At 42.5% G+C, this 17,830-nt stretch overlaps 1 protein-coding gene across 3 annotated transcripts in view; it reads left to right on the top strand.

Moving 5' to 3' along the window:
- The window catches only part of ANO3 (anoctamin 3), a 233,760-nt gene that overhangs the window by 66,190 nt on the left and 149,740 nt on the right, over positions 1-17,830 (top strand). Inside the window, exon 1 of one of the 3 annotated variants that reach the window (XM_028729269.2) lies at positions 7,503-7,718. The exons of the other annotated variants lie outside the window; for them this stretch is intronic. Coding sequence (XP_028585102.2) covers positions 7,667-7,718 — 52 coding nt within the window. The 5' untranslated portion in view covers positions 7,503-7,666. Of the gene's footprint in view, positions 1-7,502; positions 7,719-17,830 lie in introns of those variants that run through there. 3 annotated transcript variants of the gene reach the window in all.

Consider the following 17,830-nt stretch of genomic DNA (forward strand, 5'->3'; position numbering starts at 1 on the left):
AAGGGTTTAGCTGAACTTTGATTCTTATTTTTTTTATTTTTAAAACTGAACTTTTCCAAAAGAGAGAGAGAGAGAGTGTGTGTGTGTAATAGCTAAACTATCTCACTTACTCGCTATCTGGTGCTTTTATATGCTGCCCTTTCTCCAATATGGAGTGAAACAGAGATAAATAAAAGAACTATAAAAGAATAAAACCACATAATAAAACTATATAATCATAATAAAACTATGCTAGGATCAAAGTGATAGTCTTTCTAAAGTAATTCAGCTCAAGGACCAAATGAGAAGATATTTGGCTTCCTCTTAAATATCTGTACAGTAGCTGACAAAGCAAACATCAGTGGGGAGGGAGTTCCATGGGTGAGGTGCCACCACTGAGAATGCCCTGCCTTATGCACCCCCGTTCCTCCGCCAGTGTGTGCCCCTCCATTTTAGCCTTTGATTCACATTTAAACTATTGGGTAAGGTTGGTTTGCTTTCTCCCCCCCCCTGCCCCCACACATTCCCAATGTGGATCTTTATTTCCCCCTTGTTCCTGATGTATGTCTTCACTCTCCCATTCCTCCCTGGCAGGGAGGCAGCGTTTTGTGGTTCACCTCAGGTTCACCCAAAGTATCTTGGGTCTGCCCTGGTCTTCTCTCACCTTTCTTTCCCTTGTCCCAACTTCCTGCATTTCTTCATTCTTTAAGCCCATAATTCTACATACACAAAGGCTGCACTTTCAGACTTTCCAGTCATCAGAGATATGGGGCCAATGAGCAATGCTCCCCACATTTACCACTTGCATGGAGACAATGCCTCCACAAGGCTATTATTTCATATTCATATCCAGACTTCTTCTGACTCTGAGATGCTCAAATTCTTACCTGACCACTTCTTGCTGTCAGAGCAGTTCTTACTGTCAAACTAGCTCAGGTCTTAAACTACACGTTGTGAGGGAGGAGCCACATAATATGACCACACACTGAAACAATTCAACTGATAATTTCAGCAGTGCCCAATTTGAGTTCTGCTTAAATTCTTTTCATGCTAATGAGCAGAAACACTGCAGCGATATCTGATTATTTAATTGGTTTCTGTAACACAATTGTTTGTGTCTGTACGATGCAAAAAAAGCACCCAGAAACACTGTAAGTAGTGTTCCTTTGATTTAAAATGACGAGAGGTCTTTAAAAATTGATGCCTAGCTTCTGGTGCATGGCTTATCAGTGTTCATGAGCACATCTTATTCTCAAAACAACATTGTTATCTGATTGATTCTATTGTTACAGAGGTAGCTAGGTAAAACTGCTTGGGTTTTAACAGCATTTTGAATCTAAAAATGGAATGAAAGTGACATTGGAATTAAAGGAGGGGATGGGAAATCATGATCAAATTATATTTTGCTTGTTTAAAGAGATTTGGTCTGGCTAGAGTCTTATATTCCACTCATGATCCTAAAGATGTAAAGGTTGAAGCAGAGAGTGAGTTCTGAATATTTAGAAGACTTTCAAAAATATAAATTACATTTGCTCTTGGATGCCTTGATTATTACCTTTGTATGGATGGAGGCTATGTGACCATTGCATCATAATCAGAAATAAAAAGGTGAAACATTGTCACTGTCTGGTGATGTAGTAATGGGAAAAAGCTGCATATCTTGATTTTTTCCTGCCATTCAGCTGCCAGATAGAGACCCAGAATGAGCTAGTCTTTACAAATCCTGACTCGCAGGGAGTTGTGGGATTACACCCAGATGGATGAAGGGTCTCTGTGTACTGAATTACTTATGGATTCATTTCCAGCACACTAACACCATATTTTCATTTTCATTTTTTCTTATTCTCTGTTGCAGATTTGAGTTTAACATTATTATTATTATTATTATTATTATTATTATTATTATTATTATTATTATTATTATATTAATTAATTAGATAAAATATTTATATGGTTTATATTGTGTGTGTGTTTATTGTTAAATCACTTCAAGATGCTTCATAGGAAGTAGTTCATAAATGAAGATAAATAAATGCAGACCCATTTTCAGTTGGCTGTCTAATCATAGATTTAAGTAGTTAACTTGAGCCTCTGGTTTTTAAAAAAACACTGTATTTTGTGTACTACATACATATACAGTGGTGTATTTATTGTGTCTGCCAACATATATTAGTATAACATAAAAATTGAAAAAATTATGAAATTCTTCCTAGTAGACATTCACATCAGGCTCAGTTGCTCATTTGAAGGCTCAACTTTCAAAATCTGCCATGGTTATTTAGACTGGTACAGGTATTGCAAGTTTGGTTTTAAAACCAAAATCCAGTGCTTATCACGCCACGTTTTGTCCCAAACAGAGATTCGGTTTGCATGAAATGCTAAGCCAAATCATGATTTAGTTGAATGAACCAATGTGCATGTTATTGGAAGGAAAACCATAGCTGCTATGCTTCCCTGCCCCCGGGGTTCTGCTCCAGCTTTGCTACCCAGGACTAAGATATGGTTTGGCTTAGTGTTATGCCTGAATCTTGAGATTTGTCTTGCTTCAGATAAATCATGGTCTGTAACTAAGGTTTGTTCTCGGTTTACCACTTGTGATGCGGCAGTATGCCAGACCATGGCTTAGCCCCAGTTAGGATGGTGGTAGCAGCAGAAGGCGAGGCCAGATTCTTGGAGGCCAAATCTGCTCCCCCTGTGGATCCTGCCACCCCACCTTGCCCCATTGTTGGGGTTGGTAGGCCATACATGTGTCTGACTTCACAGAGGAAAGTCCTGAATTTGAAGGTCTCAGGGTCTGTTCTGTTGGAAGTTATACATAATAGCAAGAGTGTGTGTGTGATGCAATTGAAATCGGCCCATCCCACAAGGCCTGTTGGAGATTATGTATTTTGACAAGTAAATGTGCACCATTCCCTCTCCACGGTCAGATTAATTCCCCATGAGGTGTGGTGAATGTACACAATGGCCAATTGTTATTCATATTAACTATGCAACTTGCATTACTCACTCTCAGGGCTATTAAGAAAATTTTATAACTAAACTTTATGATACACCACCAGGTGTTCCATAAACCCAAGTTAAGAGTGAGGGAAAGTCAGATGCAACTAGGCTGGAAAAGACAGATCTTAAGCATGGGAGACATTCGCACATCAGGCAGATGGAGAGCAGGAAAGTACAGAGGAGAAACCTAATGGCTTTCCTCAGCTACATGTTACCTAGACTGAGGAGGAGGAGGAAGAAGAAGAAGAGTTTGGACTTGATATCCCACCTTTCACTACCCTAAGGAGTCTCAAAGCGGCTAACAATCTCCTTTCCCTTCCTCCCCCATAACAAACACTCTGTGAGGTGAGTGAGGCTGAGAGACTTCAGAGAAGTGTGACTGGCCCAAGGTCACCCAGCAGCTGCATGGGGAGGAGCGGAGACGCGAACCCGGTTACCCAGATTACGTGACTACCACTCTTAACCACTACACCATGGTGGCATATTAGACCTTAAAGCTGGATAAGAGGAAGCAGAGTGGGATTGGCTGCTCTCAGTTAGCTGACTCTCTAACTCAGAAGTTTCCAATGCATTATTGAATCAGGAGCCAGTGGGTTCTGATTCAGCCCTCTCATACCTGATGTGCACAGCCCAAGAAACCCCAAGTGCTAGGAGACGTTTGTATGGGGGACAAATCAGGGAGATGAAATCCACCTCAAAATAGTGACCCTACCCTGAAGTAAAAAACAAAACAAAAAACCAAGCCTCACATGCTATGCGATGGATGGCATGAGTGTGCGGTTGTTCTTACTTGAACCATTGTGAAGTTGGAGGGTGGGAAGATATTTAGTGTCTGAATATGGAATAAGTTACATGTGGTGTAGCTTCTCTGAAGTCTCTCAGCCCCACTCACTTCACAGAGGGTTTGTTGTTGGGGAGGAAGGGACAGGAGAATGTTAGCCGCTTTGAGATTCCTTCAGATATCGAATCCAAACTCCTCCTCTTCTTCTCCTCACACACTTTAACAATGGGGAGAGAGGAAAGGGGATTTCAAAGGCAGTTAGAAAGTATCAACATCAAGGGTAACCAAAGCTGTGCCCTCCACATATTGTGGGCTAACTTTCAACATCTCTCAGGGTTGGCCATGCTGGCTATGTGATGGGAGCCTATAGTTCACAATTTCTGAAGGGCAGCTACACTGGCTACCCCTACAATGCTATGTTACTAGGATGCTACTTTTTAGTAGGATGGATGGCACAGAGGAGCTTATTTAATTTCTTATTCATTAGCGCCAGTAAAATAACTTTTCTTGTTTAGCTCACGGGTGACAACAAATTAGCGAACCTGCAGTTTTGTTTTTCTTCTAGGTTAACAAAACAGTTGTACATTTCAACTGCTGCATAATTGCTCTCTTTTTTTGTCCATTGCCTACCAAGATTTCTCACTTCTCCAGAATTTAGTTTTAATAATATAACACATTCATTGTGTTTGTAATATGGTGAAGGATAGCAATTCCTAATGAGATTGCTGTCTGAAACCTAATTACTTAAATCACAATGATAAAACCTATCCTATGTTTATACTGGTGGATCAGGCTTATTTTATGAGCTTCATATTTTCAGCCTATTGCCTCTTATTTTATATTCACAGGTTGATGGATTGGAGGAAAATGAATTTAATTTAAACTTTAAAGTTTAAAGCCTATTTTATGGGCATATATTTGCCTCCTTTTAACAGGCCTTCCCCAGCAGCCATATTTTCTATCTCATATTTATGTCTGCCTGAGGGTTAAAAAAAATGTATGTTTCTATTACAAACAGCCTGGCAAAAAATGTTTGTGTTAACTATTTCATACCTTCCTTCAGATTTGCTAAAACAGAAAAAAAACACCTGGTAGTGTGAAAAGCAATTTTGCTGCCTACGCTCAAGGGAGCAGTGGCTTTGAAATGTGTGGATATTTCTGTCTAAAAGCTGCATGTTGGTATGGTGCTTTGACTGAAGCTGACAAACTGCTCAAACATGAGAAAAAGAAGTCTGGGCTTTTAGATGCCATGAGGTCCATTAGATTGAATCCAGAGTTACCGGTAGTCATCCTTAAACTAACTTAAGTCCCATTGATTTCACTGGGTCTCCTTTAAGGATGACTAGCTTTGGCTCCAAACCATTGCTTTTTCTGATATAGGAGACTCCCCAGAGCAATGAGAGCATCAGATTCACATTGGAGGGGCTCCAAGTAGATCCACTGGAATGAATTGATGCAACTCATTTAGGTCTATTGATTTGAATGGGTCTACTCTAACGTAACTGGAAAAAAACCCTTTGCCTTTATGAAGAGCAAGCCAAAGCTCTAGCACAATATTTAAATAAAACATAAGTAGCCTAAGTGTTACATTAAAAATTATTTATTTTTAAAAAACTTTTGTTTTTGTCTTCTTCCTGTGCGTCATTAAAAGAAAGCTCTTCGAAAAAATACCTCTATGCTGACATTTATTATTATTATTATTATTATTATTATTATTATTATTATTATTATTTATTTATTTATTATTATTAATTATACCTGCCCTTCCCTCTAGGGTCCTAGGGAAGGTAGCAGCATTAAAATATAACATTAAAAACAATGTAAAATAACAATATATAACTTCATGAAACAAACATATAAAAAACAAACCCAACCAACCAGGGCAGTATTATAGCACTTTAAATAGTCATGACTATGTGAACTGTAGTCTGTTAAAGGTGCTTAGAATTGTTTGAAGACATCTATTCTCCCCACAGAGCTACAATCCAGAGTGGTTTAACACTCAATTGGGGGAAGACATGATGAAGTAAACAGTAAAAAAAAGGGGGGGCTTTGTTTTTTCTATACTTTCCCCTACCCAATAAACTTAGGGTCCTTCTTTGGAGGTGACATTTTCCCAGTCTAATATTTTCTGGGGATTTATTCTGTTTTTCCACACACACCCCTTCCTATGTGTAAGGCAATGGAGAAAGATTTCTCTTCCAAAGAAGCTGCATCCTCAAAAATCTGACCCATGGTACAAGCATAATGTCACCAAGGGACCTTGTGGTAACAGAATTCTTGCTAGAGTGACATTTCCTGGAGATCCATGATCTCTCTCTCTCGATCTCTCTTGATCTCTCTCTTTTACAACACCACCCCCTGCCCTCTATTATTCCTCTTGGACACATTCCCAAACAGTAACGTACTGTGGCTGAGTTGGAATTCAAAACCTGGACCTTAGCACCAAATTGTGTTAACTCTACTTCCTATGTGGGATGCAGGTGGCGCTGTGGGTTAAACCACAGAGCCTAGGACTTGCCGATCAGAAGGTCGGCTGTTGAATCCCCGTGACAGGGTGAGCTCTCGTTGTTTGGTCCCTGTGCCTGCCAACCTAGTAGTTCGAAAGCACGTCAAACTGCAAGTAGAAAAATAGGTACCGCTCCGGCGGGAAGGTAAATTGTGTTTCTGTGCACTGCTCTGGTTTGCCAGAAGTGGCTTAGTCATGCTGGCCACATGACCCGGACGCTGTACGCTGGCTCCCTCAGCCAATAAAGCGAGATGAGCACCGCAACCCCAGACTCAGTCACGACTGGACCCTTTACCTTTACCTACTTCCCATGTAAGGGGGGATTCCTACCCAATCAGGGTCCCCTCTCGCATGGAGGGATCTTTACTTACATCCCAATGTACGTGCTTATCGTCCCTTATCAATCCTGTGGTTGGCAGGAGGCACAGCTAGTCCCCGTATCTCTGTGATGGCTGTCACATATTCTTGGAACATGTGAAGAAGGGCATGCAAACCTGATCCTGCCTTTCCTTAGCAAGAAATGTGTTGAAAGTTCCATGCCCTTATTTAGAGTGAATAAAGCCAAGTGTCCATTTGTATCATAGTGACCACTTATAAATTTTACTTATTCTGTCTGAAAAAGAAATGGAAGGAAGGAAGGAAGGAAGGAAGGAAGGAAGGAAGGAAGGAAGGAAGGAAGGAAGGAAGGAAGGAAGATTGTAAACATGTTGGCTCCACAGTGAATGTATTTGTAGCAAACTAAAAAATCCCAATGAACTTCACCCATGTGGACAGTTTTGTGTGTTTTTTCTTACATGGAGATTTGGCATAGGGAAAAAATGTCACGTGTTGTGGGTGACTTTTAGAAACCTTAAACTAGGGAGCTCTGAAAGGTACTACAAAACAATCAAATGTGTTGTGTGCACTGCTATTCTGCAAAATTCCTTGGTCATCAGTGTTCTGACAGAAATTTAAATTTCTGCCCACTGTTTAGCTCAAGGGTATCTTTCTATGGATGTCTGGGAATGGTTTGCTGATACAGTGATCATAAAAAAGGGGGCGGGAGGAGAATGTGCTTGAGTTTTCTTTCTTTACCTTGCCGGGTGGGGGGAATTCAGCTTCTACCACCAGAAGGTTCAGAACAATATATTGCTGCATTTCCCATTAGATTGATGTAGTGACTTATACCTAAAGCATCCACTAAGGGGAGTGTGATGCTGGATCAGCCTTTCTGGTTTCTATGACAACAGAAGGGAGTAGAGTCTTCCAAGCTGAGAGCGCTCACTGAAGCAGGTGCTGGGTTACATAGCTGTTCCAAATCTGCTGGATTCTATGGAGCAGCAAGCCAGGCTGTTTCCTATTTTGCAACACCTTGATTCCCTGAAGCTCAGTAAACGGCAACAGCCAAGCTCCCATATATGAAGATGGTTCACCACTCGGGTTCTATACAGTCCTTTAAGCAGCAGAAAGGTAGGTGTCTTTTGTCTCTTGAACGAGTGTTAAATCATTCGGTCTGCATGCCCTTGCAGTATTCTCAAGCTTCAGCATAGTGGCTGCTGAAAGCATCCAAAGCCCTGTGCAATGCAGGGACCTTTTAAACTCTTGCATCAACTCAAAAGGTTCTTTTACTTTTGACAATGGAATAGTTCTCTGGGTAAAAAATAAAAGAATCCCTCTTTGCTATATTAAATAGTTTGTTTTCCTTGAGCTGCTCAAGAGGATCTGAGTTATATACTAAAAATCATTCAGAGATCTCTTTGTCACAGGAAATTCATTCTTTATACAGTTGCAAAGCTCATGGTCATGGGCACACACACAAGAGACCAACACTGCAGTCATTCAGCATTGAAGAATTTTGCTATCACTGTATTATGTCATGGACTTAAATTTGGCTTTGTAGACTTGAAGATAGCAAGTACTGTAGACTGTTTTCCTGCCTTGCAAGCATGCTGGTACAGTTTCTGTGTTTGGCTGTAGAAACATTTTCAGTAGCTGATCAACCCAACTTTATTCAAGATTTTACCCCTCTACTGTTGATTGAACTGTATTCCTGCTATCTCCTTTTGGAAAGATGTGGTCTAGCTTATGGTGCAGAGGGGAAGAATGCTGTGTGGATGAGCATACCGGGGGTGATCTGAATGATCTCGTGGTTCCATTCCATCTCTTATGGTTCTATTAACCCTTGTATTTCCAGCAGTGTGTTGGAATTGAGTTGTACTTTCATGGGAAGTGCATTGCTGCTGGACATTTGTATGGGGTTAATTTCTCCAGCACGTTCCAGCGTGCTGAATGTGCTCCAAATCCGATTGTCTTCATCTTCACAACAACTAATCCAATTTTTGTCGATGGGGAACTGAGGTTGTGAGATCCAGACTTAGGGCATCCAATGATAAGAGAAGAGAAAGTCAAAAATCTCCAAAGCCTACTCTGTTTGCTAAGTCAGACTAGCTCTCAGGGTCCCGTCCCCCCATAGCTGTTTAGAGTTCTTTCTTTCTTTCTTTCTTTCTTTCTTTCTTTCTTTCTTTCCTTTTCTTTTCTTTTCTTTTCTTTTCTTTTCTTTTCTTTTCTTTTCTTTTCTTTTCTTTTCTTTTCCTTTCTTTTTTATATGCTGTATTGGTTTTTAAAACTGTGTAACATAAGTAATCAACAGAAAATAAAAACAAAATAAAAAAACAAACATTCATTCCATGTTCGGAGTACATTCATTTTAATTATAATTTTTAAAAAGGGGACAGTCCAGGAAGTTGTGTCCCCCAGTACCTCCACAATGTTCTTGAGGGATCTTTTAGAGCAGTATGTGAAGTGTCGCGGGCTGCAGGAGAAAAAATGAATCAAAAGTCACCATATTTTCCCTATGCCAGAAGGATCAAAAGCTTCTTGTGGATGGAGAAGACATTCTACTTGTGGAAGGTGAAGTCTTCAGTGCCAAGCCAAATATTATTTTTCTACATAAAAAACTTTGTTTTCTTTCTGTTCTTTCCTCATTACATTCCTGCAACCATAGGCCAGAAAAAAATACATGGCTTGATAGTCCTTTCCTATGGTGTATAGTCAGTGCTGCGACCACCCTGAGCAAGAATGCCTTTGTCTTAACCAGTCTGTCTGACCATTTGTGAGAGACTCACTAGTGCTGAGTGAAAGTTAGTATTCAGTGGCGTAGCGTGGGGGGTGCAGGGGGGGCGGGCCGCACTGGGCGCAACATCTGGGGTTAGGGCAAATCCACAGGTTAGGGGGCGCAAATCCACGGGTTAGGGGGCGCAAATCCACGGGTTAGGGGGCGCAAATTACTTGCCTTGCCCCGGGTGCTGACAACCCACGCTACGCCACTGTTAGTATTGCACCCTGAATCTCCAACAAGGCCCACATAAATGACTCTTTGCCTCTCCCCTACTTGTTTACAGTTATTTCCTAATTTAAGGAAATGGTCTGCTTACAGAAAAGTCATGGTCCTACAGCAAGGTTGGGGAGCCTGTGACTCTCCAGATATTATTAGACTCCAGCTTCTGTCAGGCCTGACCATGGACAGTGCTGGCTGGATCCTGATGTAAGTTGGAGTCCAGAAGTATCTGCAGAGCCACTGGTTCCCCATCCCTGCTCTACAACAATGAGGTGCACTCCTGGGAATGTAGCCACAGTGTTACCATCAGAGTTCTGCTGGTGTAGTGGCACTTCCATTTACTCACCACCACTACCATCACCTTCTTGCCAAATGTTTTCTGAAGGGTCCTCTGATGTCAGGGACTGGTTGGATGTAAATGAATGATGTGGGGGGGGACCAGCTGGGAAACCCCCAAGGGAAGAAGGCTTAGAGCTCAGCGAGTGTTGGTGGGATGATAATGAGTGGTCAGAGGCAGAAGACTGGGAGGAGGTCAGAAGCTGAAGAGGTAACAGGGATTATTGAGCCAGGAGAGTCTGTGGCAGAAAGAAGTCCAGAATTAGAGACAGAAGCTGAAGCAGGGGAGGAGGGAAGCCAAGAAGCAGAGATGGTCAGGCTTGTGAAAAAGCACAGGTTGGAGTGGGAGGGGGCAACACAAGTTCCCCTCCCCCTGATCACCCACAACCAGGAAAGGCATGAAGCAGGAGAAGAGACAGGTACACATGCAGAGGCACCAATTGCTTGGAAAGCAACTTAGAGAGGAGGAGACATAGCTGGCTGTGAGGAAGCAGGACCTTTAGTCTTAGCAACTGCTTCATGAGGGCAAGACCTGAGTTGATGTGCTCGTGACTCCTGTGCAGGTCCTGTTTTGCTAATAGAGTTAACTCCCGCTTGTTTGGTGTGATTTACTGCTGGCTTGTTACTGTCACCCAATGCGCTAGAGCTGCTTTTGAGAATGTGTAGGGAGCTGCAGAATGTGTAGGGAGCTGCTGAGAATGTGTAGGGAGCTGCTGAGAATGTGTGGGACGCGGGTGGCGCTGTGGGTAAAAGCCTCAGCGCCTAAGGCTTGCCGATCGAAAGGTCGGCGATTCGAATCCCCGCGGCGGGGTGCGCTCCCGTTGCTCGGTCCCAGCACCTGCCAACCTAGCAGTTCGAAAGCACGTCAAAGTGCAAGTAGATAAATAGGGACCGCTTTCTAGCGGGAAGGTAAACGGCGTTTCCGTGTGCGGCTCTGGCTCGCCAGAGCAGCAATGTCACGCTGGCCACGTGACCCGGAAGTGTCTGCGGACAGCGCTGGCCCCCGGCCTCTTAAGTGAGATGGGCGCACAACCCTAGAGTCTGTCAAGACTGGCCCGTACGGGCAGGGGTACCTTTACCTTTACCTTTACCTTAGGGAGCTGCAAGGGAGAGGAGAAAGTTCCATTTTGCTGGTGAAAGTCAAGTGAAATTCACAAGTGAATTTTAACCTGCCATCCCATCTTACGGCATATGATAATGGGTTCTTATACCAATAGTTGAGTGTGGGAAAGAATGCATATGGCAGACACTGATTGCCTCATAGCAAAGTCCATAGAAGCAACCATTATTGTTGAGATGAAAAATCTGTAGGGTATCTATAGTACCAAGTCTGTGAGGTGTATATATAGTATTAAGATCTTCTCATTGTTAGAGCAGTACAAGGTGGATTCAGTGGGTACATTTCCTGTTTTGCCAAAGAATAACATAGACCCATGGAGAGGGATATTTTGTGCAAGAGAAGTCCAGAGCAAACCCTTCTCCACAGTACAAACCCCCTTCTTTCATATGGATGGTGAGTGGCTTCTCCAGCTGGGATGCAGAACTCTGGTGCACTTGCTTGCTTCTCCTTTCTGTGGAGATTTCCTTGCTACCATCTGTCTAACTTAAGAACCTTTCCCCTCAGTTAACCAATTAAACAAAAGATCCACCAGAATATTTCATTGCCATAAATAAACGTTAAATGTAGGCTGAAAGGCCTCAACTCAGTGATCCATTGCAAGTTTTGTAACAACCCACTTTTTTCTTCAGTATAATCAAGAACAGCTCTTGTCAGGGTGATCCTATAAACTTCCTTTGGGGTGAGGAGGACAGTCAGTACAGTGGTACCTCGGGTTAAGCACTTAATTTGTTCCAGAGGTCTGTTCTTAAACTGAAACTGTTCTTAACCTGAAGCACCACTTTAGCTAATGGGGCCTCCTGCTGCCGCTGTGCCGCCGGAGCACAATTTCTGTTCTCATCCTAAAGCAAAGTACTTAACCCAATGTACTATTTCTGGGTTAGTGGAGTCTGTAACCTGAAGCATATGTAACCTGAAGTGTATGTAACCCGTGGTACCACTGTAATCTGCAGGCTATCAGCATTCGCTTTCTGTGGAGCTGTTGTTGTTTGGTGGGCTGGCTGAGGAATTTGTCTCCTGCAGGTGATGCTATGAAAGCGCCTTCGGCACTGTGGATGCTCTGTGGCCTGCTTATTTCTAGGGTCTGTCTAACAAGAGCTATCCCCCTCAGCATTGTTGTTTCCCCACCCAACAAGTGAAGAATCCTAGACATCTTGAAGGGTTACGCAAGGGGCAGAGAACAAGTTTTAACTGGCAGGAGAGATCCAGTTGTGGCCAAGCCTCTGCAGGTTGCACTTAACAGGTGGCAGAGCTTCCAACCTATCCGTCACCTAGTGTATGATGTCAGGGATGGCTGAAGGTATACCACTTTTGCAAAGTAACAGTTTGGAGCCTTCGTTCCATACTTGGCAATGAAAGCCACAGTACCACATTAGATCCACTCAGGAGCTTAGGAGTGGATCTGACCCTGACCTGCAGCTGTGTGGCTTCTGTTTGGCACTGTATGCAAGTTTTGCAGCTTTTGGCAGACATCACATCCGCTTGGGAGCTCTGATTATTTGCTCTCAAGTGGCTTCAACCCTGGCAGCAAGGTTTACTTTATATGAATTGTGTAATCTTAGATCAACACATTAAACACTGAGGATCATACTTTGATTTTTGGATCTTTTCTACATGGCATGCTGTGTTAGAATATGGGATTCTTTCAAATCACATAATTCCAAAGAATCCTACCAAAGTGTGACCAAAGAAAATAGGTTATCAGACACTTTTCTGAGGAAATCTTCACTGGTGTTAGTTGCCCAAATATTTTATTATGAATTATCAGACATGAACACTGAAGGGTTTAATTAACAAGGAAGAAAATTAAGGCAAACATCCACAGCTTTAATTACAAAAAACATTCACTTTAGTTTTCTGTGTATTTCTGAGCCATTCATGCCATAATCTCACACTTATGAATCCAAGCTGCATGAAAAATGAAGAGAGAGAAAAGTGTCCTAAATTCTATTTATACAAAAGCTGTGATAATCTCTCTGGATTGGCCAACTGCCCCTCACAGATGTTTTCTCCATGCTTCAGAACCATTTAAACCTTGTGGCTGGCATGGGGGTAGGAAGCAAATTTTATTTACTGGCATTGTTTAATAGGGATTTATTTGTTCATGGAAATGTTGATATTTTAGCACAGAGTCCAGCCAGTTCTGCATATTTGCATCTCTTAGATGCAAATATATTAAAAGGAAGTCATTCCTTTTTTTCATCAGTAAAATATTTTGTACTAAGAATGGTTAACTTTTACCATATATTTTCCAGCAAATCTTCAACTGACGCATGGGAAATGTATTTTTACCGCTTGAGAGGATGATGAAATGGGTGGTTAAAAAACAAGTATTTGGCCACACCTGATATTTGGCAAATTTTCATCTGATTGTGTAGTAAATTATGTTTACCACTTAGCTCCATTGTTTCTATCCTGCTGTAAGGGTGAGAAACCTAATGTGGACAACTGGGTTACCAAATAGTTACATGCACATTGCAGTAAGTTACTGCCCAGTAAATTCTGTATTCATGCTCAGTCTTGTCCATTTCACAAGGCAAATCTATCTTCATTGATAGCCTACTGCTATTTTCAGAGTCCATAAGCATCCGTAAATTGGGTATGATAATAGCAAGAGCCCATTAAGATCCATCTGTTTAACGATGCCATGCTGCACACACTCTAAGTGCACTTTCTTAATAGAGCAACCTTTAAATGTTAAAAATTAAAATTATATGAAGCAAAAGAAGCAAGGCTTATTTAAACACACAAACACACTGGCCATTCAGAGCAAGATTCCACAGTGATGTGGACCCATTTAGTCCAACTGAGCACAATAGAACTAGAGTGGCTTAAATGTAATGCTTGCAGCATAATATAATTGAAAGACAGTTGATATTGAGGGTGGGATTCAACTAAGGTTTACTCACAACATTTACCCATGTTGGTACATTAATTTCAGAAGGTCTACTCTGAGTAAATCATAGTTGCATACCACCCTGAGTATTTTATTGATACCTTCTGGGCAGGTCACCAAATTGCTCGGTTAAGGGCAAAGGGTGCTGTTGAATATTGCACTAGCACAGTGGACCTTCACTTGTGCAAATGGGACCTTCACTTCTTCCTCTTACAGCCCCCCCCCCCATCTGTGCTAAAAGAGGGAAGAGAGAAAGTGAAAGTCCTGTTACATCTGCTGGATCTTACCTAATGCCTAGCAGGCCAAGGATATCTTGCAAGCCAGTGATGTCAGACTCAATAGATATACCACAAAACTAAAGAGATGATCCCATCACAAAAACATTCTGAGACTATCCAGAAAAATGTACATGTTTGTGTACCTTGTAATCAAAACCTACATAGACATAAATGCATTTGTCTTTTATCTATGGTCTTTCAAGGAGGTTAGGTATACACACACACACACACACACACACACACACACAAACACAAATGTCTAATGAAACAGATATTAAAGTTTTTAGGGATGCGGGTGGCACTGTGGTCTAAACCACTGAGTCTCTCAGGCTTGCTGATTGGAAGGTCAGAGGTTCAAATCCATGTGACGGGATGAGCTAGCAGTTCAAAAGCATACCAGTGCAAGTAGATAAATAGGTACTGCTGCAGCGGGAAGATAAACAGCATTTCTGTGAGCTCTGGCTTCTGTCACAGTGTCCTGTTGTGCCAGAAGTGGTTTAGTCATGCTGGCCACATAACCCGGAAAGCTGTCTGCGGACAAACACAGACTCACTTAGCCTGAAGCAAGATGAGTGCCACACCCCATAGTCACCTTTGACTGGACTTAACTGTCCAGGGGTCCTTTACCTTTACCTATTAAAGTTTTTAAGCAAAAACAGTCCACTGTCTTCAGTTTCCCTTAAAGGTAAAGGGGTAAAGGGGCCCCTGACCATTAGGTCCAGTCGTGGCCGACTCTGGGGTTCTGGCGCTCATCTCACTTGATTGGCTGAGGGAGCCGGCATACAGCTTCTGGGTCATGCGGCCAGCATAACTAAGCCGCTTCTGGCGAACCAGAGCAGCTCACAGAAATGCCGTTTACCTTCCCGCCGGAGCGGTACCTATTTATCTACTTGCACTTGGACGTGCTTTCGAACTGCTAGGTTGGCAGGAACAGGGACCAAGCAACAGGAGCTCACCCTGTTGCGGGGATTCGAACCGCCGACCTTCTGATCGGCAAGTCCTAGGCTCTGAGGTTTAACCCACAGCACCACCCATGTCCCATTCAGCTTCCCTTACATGAATCAAATTGTGTTGTAACAGCCATCACCTTGCTTTAAAACTTAAATGTTTATGCCACTGTAATAAATATATGGTTTTTAGTGATTAACCACATCCTTCCACCATCCAAAGCAAACTTTTCTGAATTCTGTTTGAAGCTTTAAAATTGTGTGTGTGTATTCTGAACTGTCACTAATTTGTAGTAGTGGAATGTTTTCTTCTAGAAACATAGCTGAATGTGATTTCCAGTCTGCTAAAGGTCAGTGGCTTTGAATTTGCTTACTTTAGAGACCACTTCCTTTCTTATGTTCTCTTAGATCTTTTGGATGTGGGGAGAGAGGCATTCTGGGAGGTTGCCTTCACAACTGTGATGTTCTGCCTTTGAAAGGTGTGTGCCTAAAGTCTGGCCTGAATATTCTCTCAAGTCATTCCTGGTAATTTGGGCTTGGACTTTAAGGGCTGTTTTGAGGTCACTGTAACTGTAGATAATTGTAGCTGACACCAAGCCCCAATTTACGATTCAGCCATTTCTGGAACTCAGGCTCTCTACTTCTTTTTATATCCAGTAGTTGATTTCTAGTTATTGATGGCATTAAATGGTTCAAACCTGGTGCATTAATATAAACACATTTGCTGCAGGTATAGACTATATGCTACTGTTTTACTTATCCTTTTGTTTTATTTGAAATTTTAAATGAATGTAAAATAACTTGCTTTATTCGAAAGCAACAACTCTATGAAGCAGCTGAGGCTGCAATCCAAATTCACCTTGTACCAAGCTGGGGAATGAGTGGGTAGAATTGGCTGGTGGTGTCCCTCTGCCCAGCCCAACCTCTGCTAGAGCAATGCAACCATCCCTGTTCTGCTCATCCAAAATTTGCCATTCCAGGTGGGTGTGGTTGAGACAGCCCCACTGTCATCTCTTGACAGAATCAAGCTGAATGTGGGCCTGACCACTGTGCCACCTGCAGGCTGCCACAGCAGTTGACCTGCCTCTGTCCTTCCCATACCAGCTTGCATGAGTGACAGGGCTTCAGACGCAGTGGTGATTCTGCTGTTGCGTTAAGCTCTTCCTCTGCCTAGCCAGGGCTTGGACTGCAGAGTCCAAGAAAGTGAGGGACTGGCCCAAAGTCACTAAATGAACATTATGTCTGAAAAGGGATTCAAACACTGGCCTTCCTTATTCTTTCCCAACACTCTACTTGTCATCCTACACTTGGCTGTCTTTCATTCACAACTTAGATCATAATAGAGAAAGGCTGATGTGATCTATAAAACTTCCAAATCATAGTCAAGCCAATTCTCTGGCAATTTGTTTTCTGAACAAACCTAATGACCTATCTCATGATCGACCTCAAGGCAATTTTATCTGGACAATATTTTCATCATAGTCCATTTGATCTGAAGTTTTGGGTGCTGTTGCTGCTGACATTTGTAGCAGGTGTTGAAGCTTTGAAAAATTGTTTGAGAAAACATTAATGCCTGCATAGCATGTGGGAGGTTTTTGTTTTGTTCTTTAGCTCTGCACTTTGGGACAGATTATTAGTCTATGCTTGTTGGCCATCAGTAGCAGTGATGAGTTCATGCTTTGCATCCAAGTAGATGTTTTTCTTCATTCTGTGAATCCTCAGTGTGCTTATATGAGTGTTAAGATTGTCAGACTAGGTCCTGGGACACCAAGGGAGCAAATCTGTATTCAGCCATTAAACACACAGGGTGACCTCTGACCAGTCACTGCCTCTCAGCCTAACCTGCCTCATAGGATGGTTGAGGGGGTTAAATGGGGGGGGTGACTATCATATACACCACCTTGAACTCCTGGGGGAAAGGTGGGGTATAAATGCAATAAATAAATTGCATTTTTAAAAAGATTTCTGAAAGGAGTTGGTGCACTCATGTCACATTTGCAAATTTAGTCACAAATAACAAAAATATTCAGCTCACTATGCATATAAAAATGATAGCTGCTAGGACAGGCACTGCAGTATCAAGGGGTCTGGGTAATATTTTCTGGGCAAGGCATGCTCTGGCAGTGAGTATGGGGATAGGAGTACAGGCAGTAGTAACAGGAAGGTGCAAGAGTTTCACTGAGCCACTGCTGCTCATTTACAATCTTAGGGATATTGCAGAAGCTGAAGGATAACTCTGAGTGGGAGTGGATGGAGCAGTGCAAGTACTGGAGAAGAAGCCATTCTCTTCTTCTGCTTACGGTGCTCTGCCTAACCTCCTGTTTAGCTATTGCTCAAAGTGGCAGTTCTGAAGGTTTCCCTCACACCTTACCTTTCTTGTCTAGGGTGGGAGCCACCACTCAGGTTACCTCAAGCACCCTGGAGCTCAGTTCAGCAGAGCAGCATGGGGTGAGGAATCACAAGGAGGGGAGTTTTAAAACATCGTTTTCTGAGGGTGGGGAGTGGCATATCGACTTGGGTCATGCCGGCTTTTGTCTCAGCTGCAGCACCACTAGAATGCAGCTGCCGAGCAATGGCAAAGAGGCATGGCTTCCCCAAGGCCGAATCTGGTTCCATAGCCCTGATCTACCTTGTCAGTGACTGTGTGGTGCTGCTATCAGTTGAGAATCTG

Source organism: Podarcis muralis, chromosome 1 (genome assembly GCF_964188315.1).
Source record: "Podarcis muralis chromosome 1, rPodMur119.hap1.1, whole genome shotgun sequence".
NCBI classification, from domain to species: Eukaryota; Metazoa; Chordata; class Lepidosauria; order Squamata; family Lacertidae; genus Podarcis; species Podarcis muralis.